Source organism: Eleutherodactylus coqui, chromosome 11 (genome assembly GCF_035609145.1).
Source record: "Eleutherodactylus coqui strain aEleCoq1 chromosome 11, aEleCoq1.hap1, whole genome shotgun sequence".
Taxonomy (NCBI): Eukaryota; Metazoa; Chordata; class Amphibia; order Anura; family Eleutherodactylidae; genus Eleutherodactylus; species Eleutherodactylus coqui.
Window position 1 is genome coordinate 132,495,406 of NC_089847.1, and position 12,160 is coordinate 132,507,565.

The 12,160-nt window shown below is 49.6% G+C and overlaps 1 protein-coding gene across 2 annotated transcripts in view; it reads right to left on the reverse strand.

Moving 5' to 3' along the window:
- Positions 1-12,160, reverse strand: part of IRAG1 (inositol 1,4,5-triphosphate receptor associated 1) — a 125,351-nt gene that overhangs the window by 13,778 nt on the left and 99,413 nt on the right. For both annotated transcript variants that reach the window (XM_066583545.1, XM_066583544.1), the window contains 4 exons: positions 7,178-7,318; positions 5,785-5,916; positions 5,565-5,706; positions 66-115 (listed from right to left, as the gene is read on the reverse strand). In XM_066583545.1, coding sequence (XP_066439642.1) covers positions 66-115; positions 5,565-5,706; positions 5,785-5,916; positions 7,178-7,318 — 465 coding nt within the window. The remainder of the gene's footprint in view (positions 1-65; positions 116-5,564; positions 5,707-5,784; positions 5,917-7,177; positions 7,319-12,160) is intronic.

Sequence of the window (12,160 nt, forward strand, 5' to 3'; positions counted from 1 at the left end):
GTGATGTCAGCGGGCGCACGGCGTCATCTAAGCAAGCAATGTGCACTCCTGCACCCCGCACCTACCTTCCCGATGGTCAGCGACATGGACCGCGAGGAGCGAGGAACGCCGTCCTCTGCAATACACAAAAGACTCCCATCAATCATCGCACACCAAGGAGCGCTGCAACTTCCTAATAATCATTGTCTATCAATTCTGCTCCATTTGTAAGATCTCTGCTTGTTGTCTGTGAATGGGAACATGTTTGTTTACATTCCGTGACTGAAAACAGTTCTAGTACTGAGGATTTGTTACAATGTATCCAGTATCTTACCTCCCAACTTGAGGGACAAAGTAGGTGGTGCCCAATGCCCACCCTCTCCAACATACAGTCCCATGTAAAAACCTGTCGGCAGGTAAAGTGCGATCACCTGCAGGGGGCGGGGCTTGTTGAGAATCAGCCACATAAACATTTTCCCTGCCCAGACTATTAAAGTCTGAGGGATAAATAACGGCCTTTCCCTTCCTAGAAGGAGCAGCCTTTAGTGCAGCGTTGAGATACAGCTCTTAGAATGGCAGGAAGCCCAAGACCATATATCCGGGGTCGAGCTGAATCCACCATGATTAGTGCCCTCCGCCCAGAATACACGCCCCACCTCGTCCGGTATACTCACTGCCCAAAGCCAATAAAATTAGGCTTTTTAACTGTTTTATGGTTTCCCCGGATAGCGGGGGATATGGCCGCCATGACAGCTGCCACGGGGGTTGCTATCCATCTTTCCCAGACTCCTGAAAAGAAAGTCCTCCCAACATCCTTTTATAATCAATCAGACTTGTTTGGGAAAGCGGGTGTTAAAGGTGTTCTCAAGGACTTGTATTATTGATGCCCTATCCTCAGGATCAATAGTTAATCGGAAGGGGTGCGTCTCACAGATCAGCTGATTCCCCGCACCGCTGTCAGTGTGGACAGTGCTGGAGACTGATAGCGCTGTCAACGTGACAGCGGGTGGTTTGGAACAGCAGACACAGCATGGAATTCAATGGGATCTGTGCCTGCAGTAGCAAAGTGGGCCACTGCAAAATGGACAGCGCTACCTGCTTCCAGGGCTGTCCCCACTGACAGCGGTGCTGGGAATCCGCTGATCGGTGGGGTAATGAGCGACGCACCCCTTCCCATCAACTACTGATCCTGATCATAGGAAATCAATAGTAATATTTCTGGAAGACCCCTTTAATCACCACCAAAGGCATTTATCCCTATCCTATAGGGGATACAGTAGATGATTGATCTCTGGGGTCTGACCCCGGGAACCCTTAGCAATCCCAAGAATGGCATCGCAATACGCCAGCCTTTTCTTGGGTGACTTCCTGGCCTCCAGCTCCATCAAACCATTGGCCTACGTCCGCTACATTGATGACATCTTAATCATCTGGACTGACTCAGGATAAGAAGTAATAACATTTCACAAAAGACCCATGAATTTCACCCCACCATAACCCTGATATTGAGCTGAAATACAGAAATCAGCTTAGTGGGCACCACTTAGAAATTCAGAAGAACTCAATTCAGACATCCCTATACCAATAACCCCTTGTGACAGGACTCGAACACAGGAGCTCCTGTACTCCAGGTGGCGGCTCTACCTGCTGAGCCATCCAGCCCTTTACATAGCTCCCCTGCTTGACCTTGTCTATGTTTCCTGATCCAGTTTCCTTTTTGGCTCCACCATGTTCTCCAAGATTGGACCTTTTAGAAAAGCCCGGCTCTTTAATTTCTTATTGCATGATTATTTATACTCCAAATCTATAGTCAAGCTCCAGCACCTGCCTGCTCCTCTGAACTGTACTGCGATTACCCGTGTACTGACCCCTGGCTTTCCCCGACCACACTCTGCTCGCATTGGTTATAATACTAAGGCTCTGAACCCGAACCGGACTGTTATACATAGATTGGACCACATACCTGTGATGGAATAGCTTCCACCCCAAACACACTAAAAAAGTCCATACAGTCATATATACTGACCACAGATGGGACACGGATCCCCAACATCCAGTCATATATACTGACCACAGATGGGACACGGATCCCCAACATCCAGTCATATATACTGACCACAGATAGGACACGGATCCCCAACATCCAGTCATGTATACTGACCACAGATAGGACACGGATCCTCAACATCCAGTCATATATACTGACCACAGACAGGACACGAATCCCCAGCATCCAGTCATATATACTGACCACAGATAGGACACGGATCCTCAACATCCAGTCATATATACTGACCACAGATTGGATGTTGAGGATTCGTGTCCTGTCATATAAACTACCACAAACAAGACACAGATCCCCAACAACCAGTCACATATACTAAACATAGACAGGACACGGATCCTCAACATCTAGGCATATAGACTGACCACAGACAGGACACGGATCCCCAACATCCAGTCATATACACTGACTACAGACAGGACACGGATCCCAAACATCCAGTCATATATACTGACCACAGACAGGACACAGATCCACGACATACAGTCATATACACTGACTACAGACAGGACACGCATCCCCAACATCCAGTCATATATACTGACCACAGACAGGACACGGATCCCCAACATCCAGTCATATATACTGACCACAGACAGGACACAGATCCCTAACATCCAGTCACATATACTGACCACAGCAGGACACAAATCCCGAACATCCAGTCATGTATACTGACCACAGACAGGACACGGATCCCCAACATCCAGTCATGTATACTGACCACAGACAGGACACGGATCCCCAACATCCAGTCATATATACTGACCACAGACAGGACACAGATCCCTAACATCCAGTCATATATACTGACCACAGACAGGACACGGATCCCCAACATCTAGTCATATATACTGACCACAGACAGGACACAGATCCCTAACATCCAGTCATATATACTGACCACAGCAGGACACGGATCCCCAACATTCAGTCATATATACTGACCACAGACAGGACACGGATCCCCAACATCCAGTCATATATACTGACCACAGACAGGACACAGATCCCTAACATCCAGTCATATATACTGACCACAGACAGGACACGGATCCCCAACATCTAGTCATATATACTGACCACAGACAGGACACAGATCCCCAACATCCTGTCACATATACTGACCACAGACAGGACACGGATCTCTAACATCCAGCCACATATACTGACCACAGACAGAAACACGGATGTCCAACATCCAGCCACATATACTGAACACAGACAGGACACGGATCCCCAACATCCTGTCACATATACTGACCACAGACAGGACACGGATCCCCAACATCCAGTCATATACACTGACCACAGACAGGACACGGATCCCTAACATCCAGTCATATACACTGACTACAGACAGGACACGGATCCCAAACATCCAGTCATATATACTGACCACAGACAGGACACAGATCCACGACATACAGTCATATACACTGACTACAGACAGGACACGGATCCCAAACATCCAGTCATATATACTGACCACAGACAGGACACGGATCCCAAACATCCAGTCATATATACTGACCACAGACAGGACACGGATCCCCAACATCCAGTCATATATACTGACCACAGACAGGACACAGATCCCCAACATCCAGTCATATATACTGACCACAGACAGGACACGGATCCCCAACATCCAGTCATATATACTGACCACAGACAGGACACGGATCCCCAACATCCAGTCATATATACTGACCACAGACAGGACACGGATCCCCAACATCCAGTCATATATACTGACCACAGACAGGACACAAATCCCGAACATCCAGTCATGTATACTGACCACAGACAGGACACGGATCCCCAACATCCAGTCATGTATACTGACCACAGACAGGACACGGATCCCCAACATCCAGTCATATATACTGACCACAGACAGGACACAGATCCCTAACATCCAGTCATATATACTGACCACAGACAGGACACGGATCCCCAACATCTAGTCATATATACTGACCACAGACAGGACACAGATCCCTAACATCCAGTCATATATACTGACCACAGCAGGACACGGATCCCCAACATTCAGTCATATATACTGACCACAGACAGGACACGGATCCCCAACATCCAGTCATATATACTGACCACAGACAGGACACAGATCCCTAACATCCAGTCATATATACTGACCACAGACAGGACACGGATCCCCAACATCTAGTCATATATACTGACCACAGACAGGACACAGATCCCCAACATCCAGTCATATATACTGACCACAGCAGGACACGGATCCCCAACATCCAGTCATATATACAGACAGAAACACGGATGTCCAACATCCAGCCACATATACTGAACACAGACAGGACACGGATCCCCAACATCCTGTCACATATACTGACCACAGACAGGACACGGATCCCCAACATCCAGTCATATACACTGACCACAGACAGGACACAGATCCCCAACATCCAGTCATATATACTGACCACAGACAGGACACGGATCCCCAACATCCAGTCATATATACTGACCACAGACAGGACACAGATCCCCAACATCCAGTCATATATACTGACCACAGACAGGACACGGATCCCCAACATCCAGTCATATACACTGACCACAGACAGGACACAGATCCCCAACATCCAGTCATATATACTGACCACAGACAGGACACGGATCCCCAACATCCAGTCATATATACTGACCACAGACAGGACACGGATCCCCAACATCCAGTCATATATACTGACCACAGACAGGACACGGATCCCTAACATACAGCAGGACTATAAGGCCTGGCTCACACGACCGGTTTGGATTCCACATATGAACGGTCCGCAGCGGAATACGGCTGTCAGCCCGGCTAGTGACCCTGCGCACATTGCATATGACTGTGGAAGCATGCAGGGCATTATACAGCTTTGTTTTTTTTGTTTTTTTGCATTTCCCGCGCTTGGCGATGACGGGGGTACCAACAGCCCATACCCAATGTAATTGTGTATGGGCTGCGGGTACATCCACAACCATAGAGCATCATAAAACTCTCAGATCCTCATCGGTGGACTCATCTGCTCATCCTGCTTCTTCCGATATATCCTATTAATGCCTGATGACGAATCCTAAGTAGACTGGGAAGCTCGCTTTCTGTTAGCCATTAAGGATATTTTATCTACAAGATTACTTGGTTTCTCTTACTGAGAACAAACACATTTTAATCTCAAGAATGGCGCAACTGAATGCCACATGTGAACAGAGCGGCGGTGCCCGACCACCACTCCATTCACTTCTATGGGACAGAATGAGATTGGTGCAATCTGCAATTATCCTTCGCCTCACAGAAGTGAATGGAGCGGTGGTCATACATGTGACATTTCACCATTCTTGTGACGGCTGGGGGTCCCAGACTTTCAGCCCCCTTCCTGTGGATAAACATCAGTAATGGAACGACCCCTTTAAGGACTTGGCATGGATGTTGGCACAGACTCCTCAGCGTTGGACCCCGCAGTCTGAACAGCAGGAATATGTTTACCGGTAGCGCTGTAATTGCGGCTGGAGTTCTGGTTGGCGAGTTTCTTAAACTCCATGAGTTCGGCGTGATCCTTCTCGTACGTCCTTTTCAAGTTCTCCACATACTGCATCATCACCTCCGTGGCCCGAGACATGCGCTTCTCCTAGACAGCAAAGTGAGGACTTAAAGAGTAGATGGAGTTGTGGAACAAGGAAGAGACAGGCGAGAAGATGAGACGTACCTGCCGCACAGCGCCCACCATCTCCGCCCGGCTGGACAGTCTGGTGATCAGACGGTGGAGAACGGAGATGTCCTCCAGTAACTTCTGATAAGCTTCACGGTGCTCACTGTTCTGCCACAACGAGGAAGATGACTGGAGGGAAGGACAAGAAAAGTAGTGAGTGCAGCTCTGGAGTACAAGATAAGTAATGTATGAACACAGTGACTCCACAAGCAGAATAGTGAGCGCAGCTCTGGAGTATAATACAGGATGTAACTCAGGATCAGTACAGGATAAGTAATGTATGTATACAGTGACTCCACCAGCAGAATAGTGAGTGCAGCTCTGGAGTATAATACAGAATGTAACTCAGGATCAGTACAGGATAAGTAATGTATATACACAGTGACTCCACCAGCAGAATAGTGAGTGCAGCTCTGGAGTATAATACAGGATGTAACTCAGGATCCGTACAGGATAAGTAATGTATGTACACAGTGACTCCACCAGCAGAATAGTGAGTGCAGCTCTGGAGTATAATACAGGATGTAACTCAGGAGCAGTACAGGATAAGTAATGTATGTACACAGTGACTCCACCAGCAGAATAGTGAGTGCAGCTCTGGAGTATAATACAGGATGTAACTCAGGATCAGTACAGGATAAGTAATGTATGTACGCAGTGACTCCACCAGCAGAATAGTGTGTGCAGCTCTGGAGTATAATACAGGATGTAACTCAGGATCAGTACAGGATAAGTAATGTATGTACGCAGTGACTCCACCAGCAGAATAGTGAGTGCAGCTCTGGAGTATAATACTGGATGTAACTCAGGATCAGTACAGGATAAGTAATGTATGTACGCAGTGACTCCACCAGCAGAATAGTGAGTGCAGCTCTGGAGTATAATACTGGATGTAACTCCGGATCAGTACAGGATAAGTAATGGATTTATACAGTGACTCCACCACCAGCAGAACAGTGAGTGCAGCTCTGGAGTATAATACAAGATGTAACTCAGGATCAGTACAGGATAAGTAATGTATGTACACAGTGACTCCACCAGCAGAATAGTGAGTGCAGCTCTGGAGTAGAATACAGGATGCCACTCAGGATCAGTACAGGATAAGTAATATATGTACACAGTGACACCACCACCAGTAGAATAGTGAGTGCAGCTCCGAAGTATAATGTACTGGTAATTGAATGCTTGTCAGCACTGTGTCAACAGATTGCAAATGTCAACCTGAAGAATTATGATTTTAGCTCTGGAGTATAAGATTTGATGTTACTCCGCCTGCTATGTATACAACAGGTATAATGATGGTGGAGAGTTTAGCGACATGTATTTATAAATGTGACAGTGGGGGGCACTCTTGGCGCTGACACTTCTTATTATCCTCTCATCTTCTCACCATAACAGCCGCTTTGAAGTTCTCCAGTTCCTTTTCGTTATTTTCCTCGGTCAGGTTGCGCTCCCTCTCTGCCTGGTTCAGTCGGGACGCTAGTGTGTAGCTGTCATTCCGAAACGCCAAGGAAAGCTGGATGAATACGTTCTGTGAAAGTACAGACATTTACCAAATGTTGTGTTTGGCTGCAAGAAGTGGAGACTGGAGGTCGGACACACGACAGATACAAAGGTGGAACGTTCCCTGGTGAGGAGGACCATACCAAATATCAAGGTCACACCCCGGACTGTTATGGAAGAAGGTGACTGTTACATAATAACCCCGTGTTATTCATCAGGTTGTCACGTCAAATGACACAATCGTAAAATGCATTATATAACCGGCGCAAGCAAGATCTCATGCACTGCCATTATAAAGTTTCCCTCCAAACCTACACTGATTTTTTGGGGCATTTTGGTTGAAATTTCCCAATAAAGTGTATGTATACTTTTGCAACCATTATTTTATTTTCCAATGCATATAAAGTAAACAGTGAGCAACTCTGCAAACGGTCTTGATTAAAAATCTTCAGTTTTGCATATACAGCTTTTGTACAGTTATGAGTCTCCATGGTAACAGACTGCAAACAAACCCTGTGTAGTCTGACTCTGCAATTATGTATCACTCTCTTCCCTCTCGCCTTTTTCAACTGTCTGGTCTGTAGGTTATCAATAGGAATAGATGGAGGGAGTAACACATGACTGCAGGATCAGACTACACAGGGTGATTTGTAGTCTGTAAGCATGGAAAAACACACAATATGTTGACAAAAGTATTGGCCCCTAGTAATCCTGCGCTGTCAGGTGATTTGTGAGCCATAGGTATAAAGGAGAGGATCACATAGAAGATCCAGTACAAAAACCATCATATGCCCCAAGGTGTAGAGCTGACAACAGGGTCTGGTGGGGGGGATGTCACCAGGTGTAGAGCCGACAATGGGGTCTGGTGGGGGGATGTCACCAGGTGTAGAGCTGAAAACAGGGTCAGGTGGGGGGGATGTCACCAGGTGTAGAGCTGACAACAGGGTCTGGTGAGGGGGATGTCACCAGGTGTAGAGCTGAAAACAGGGTCAGGTGGGGGGGATGTCACCAGGTGTAGAGCTGACAACAGGGTCTGGTGAGGGGGATGTCACCAGGTGTAGAGCTGACAATGGGGTCTGGTGGGGGGATGTCACTAGGTGTAGAGCTCACAATGGGGTCTGGTGGTGGGATGTCACCAGGTGTAGAGCTGACAACAGGGTCTGGTGGTGGGATGTCACCAGGTGTAGAGCTGACAACACGGTCTGGTGTGGTGGGGGGATGTCACCAGGTGTAGAGCTGACAACAGGGTCTGGTGGGGTGGGGGGATGTCACCAGGTGTAGAGCTGACAACAGGGTCTAGCGTGTGGGGGGGGGTCACCAGGTGTAGAGCTGACAACAGGGTCTGGTGGGGGGGATGTCACCAGGTGTAGAGCTGACAAGCTGACAACAGGGTCTGGTGGGGGGGATGTCACCGGGTGTAGAGCTGACAACAGGGTCTGGTGGTGGGGGGATATCACCAGGTGTAGAGCTGACAACAGGGTCTCGTGAGGGGATGTCATCAGGTGTAGAGCTGACAACGAGGTCTGGTGGGGGGGATGTCACCAGGTGTAGGGCTGACAACAGGGTCTGGTGGTGGGATGTCACCAGATGTAGAGCCGACAGTGGGCTCTGGTGGGGAGATGTCACCAGGGGTAGAGCTGACAACAGGATCTGGCGGGGGAATGTCACCAGGTGTAGAGCTGACAACGGGGTCTGGTGGGGAGATGTCACCAGGGGTAGAGCTGACAACAGGATCTGGCGGGGGAATGTCACCAGGTGTAGAGCTGACAATGGGTTCTGGTGGGAGGGGATGTCACCAGGTGTAGAGCTGACAACAGGGTCTGGTGGAGGGGGATGTCACCAGGTGTAGAGCTGACAACGGGGCCTGGTGGGCGAGATGTCACCAGGTGTAGAGCCGACCACGGGGTCTGACAGGGGAGATGTCACCAGGTGTAGAGCCGACAACGGGGTCTGGCGGGGGAGATGTCACCAGGTGTAGAGCCGATAACGGGGTCTGGCGGGGGAGATGTCACCAGGTGTAGAGCTGACAACGGGGTCTGGCGGGGGAGATGTCACCAGGTGTAGAGCTGACAACGGGGTCTGGCGGGGGAATGTCACCAGGAGTAGAGCTGAAAACGGGGTCTGGCGGGGGGGATGTCACCAGGTGTAGAGGGACAACGGGGTCTGGTGGGGGGGGGTGTCACTAGGTCTAGAGCTGAAGATGGGGTCTGGTGGGGGGATGTCATCAGGTGTAGAGCTGACAATGAGGTCTGGTGGGGGGGATGTCACCAGGTGTAGAGCTGATAACGGGGTCTGGTGGGGGGGATGTCACCAGGTGTAGGGCTGACAACAGGGTCTGGTGGTGGGATGTCACCCGGTGTAGAGCCGACAACGGGGTCTGGTGGTGGGATGTCATCAGGTGTAGTGCCGACAGCGGGGTCTGGTCGGGGGGATGTCACAAGGTGTACAGCTGACAACGGGGTCTGGTGGGGAGATGTCACCAGGGGTAGAGCTGACAACAGGATCTGGTGGGGGAATGTCACCAGGTGTAGAGCTGACAATGGGGTCTGGTGGGAGGGGATGTCACCAGGTGTAGAGGTGACAACGGGGTCTGGTGGAGAGGGATGTCGCCAGGTGTAGAGCCGACCGCAGGGTCTGGCGGGGGAGATTTCACCAGGTGTAGAGCTGACAATGGGGTCTGGCGGGGGAGATGTCACCAGGTCTAGAGCTGACAACGGGGTCTGGCGGGGGAGATGTCACCAGGTGTAGAGCCGACATCGGGGTCTGGCAGGGGAGATGTCACCAGGTGTAGAGCTGACAACGGGGTCTGGTGGTGGGATGTCACAAGGTGTAGAGCTGACAACGGGGTCTGGTGGTGGGATGTCACCAGGTGTAGAGCTGACAACGGGGTCTGGTGGGGAAGGTCACCAGGTGTAGAGCTGACAACGGGGTCTGGTGGTGGGATGTCACCAGGTGTAGAGCTGACAATGGGGTCTGGTGCGGGGATGTCACTAGGTGTAGAGCTGACAACGCGGTCTGGTCGGAGGATGTCACCTACCAATCAGTACAGACATTGCAGCACTCTTAGACCTTCCAAGGTCCACTGTTGGCCATGTTATTGGAAGATGGAGACCATCCGGTGTGTGCGGTGCTGCCACGTTCAGGGAGACCTCGTAAACTGACAGAATGTGGACAACGAAGCCTTGTAGGAGCTGTGAAGACATCACATACATCGTCTGCCCACGCTCAGGTGGTGTCACAGGTGATTGGAACATCCATTAGTACCAGAACCCTCTGTAGGGAACGGCATACGAAGGGTTACCATGGATGAGTGGCTGTAAACAACATCACAGCAGTGAATGCACAGCGGCTCCTGTGATGGGGCTCGGCACGACTGACTGTAAGTGAGTGGAAGCAAGTGTTGTGGACAGATGAATCACGGGACTCCATCTTCCAATCGGATGGCGGCACTTGGGTGTCGCAGTTGTCTGGAAAGTGGTTGTTATGTGGCTGTGTCACCCCAACAGTGGGGTTTGCAGGAGATTTTGTTATGGTGTGTGTGTGTGGGGGGGGGGGGGGGGTTCTGCTGGGAAGGACTACAGCCATTGGTTATAGTGAAGTCCATACGGACACATCCCGGACAATGTGGCATCACCTCCCTTGTGGTAATAGTCTGGCACAGCTCCGTGTCTCCACCAACATGACGATCACCATGTCATACGGCACGCAGTGTGGGGGGGGCAGAACGTCTGCAGACTTCATTGGCCCAAAGTCCGGATCTCAATCCTATTGAGCATCTTTGAGTTGAACTAACATGCCGTATCCGTGCGTCCAACACGCCCATCACTATCTGAACCTCTTCTCGAGGAATGGAGGAAAATCCCTCCACACATCTATGGTATTTGGTGGAAGGCGACTACGAAGGGTTACTGCCGTCATTGAGGCCAAAGGCAGTCTAACACCGTACTAAAAAATGTGAATCAAATCAAATTTCATCACCCTCATTGTGCGGCCCAATACTCTTGTTAACATAGTGTAGCTCTATAGAAGCTGTAGACCAGGCCTTCTTTTCCCACTCCAGCAATTGAATGCAAGGCTCCCCTGACCCAAAACTCTAGCCTCAGCAGTGCAAAAGAACGTTCATGACTGATGCTGCTGGACACAGTGCTGTTCTCGGCAGAGGCCAACTCCTCCCTTTGTCTCCTGCTCTCAGTACAGTAAAGTGCTGGAGACAGGGGAGGAGTCGAGCTCTACATAGAACCGCGCCATGTCCAGCAGCATCAGCGCTACTATGAATGGAGCTTCGGGTGGGTTAGGGTGATTGAGCTGAAGACTGCAAGCGGTTCAGATGGAGCACTATTACTTTAAAGGAACACAGAGGGGGCACTATTATTTTGAAGTACATAGACTGGGCACTATTACCTTGAATGGCACAAAGGGGGCACTATAACTTTGAAAGGCACTAAGGGGGCATTATTACTTTGAATGGCACAAGCAAGGCACTATTACAAAGTGGGACTACAGAGGGGGTTTTATTATCTTGTGGGGCCACAGAGGGTGCATTATTATGTTGCGTGAACACAGAGGGCACTATTACTATTAGGGGCGCTGAGAGGGGTATGAGGGATATCAGCTGGATTTAAATAATGTTCAGAGATGAGTCAACACTGGAGAAGCCATCATGGCAGTCTGGGACCAGATAAAGAAGATGACTCCAATCAGAGCAGATATCACTTGTGATCACTTGAGGTAACTGTACTGGAATCACTATGTACAACTGGTGTTTGCCTATTAGGTTGTGACTGTATTATCCATAGGTATACTAGAGCTGGGCCGCTGGATCGAACCCCGCCTGGTTCTGAAAAGAGATCTGCTGTCTCCATTTATATAT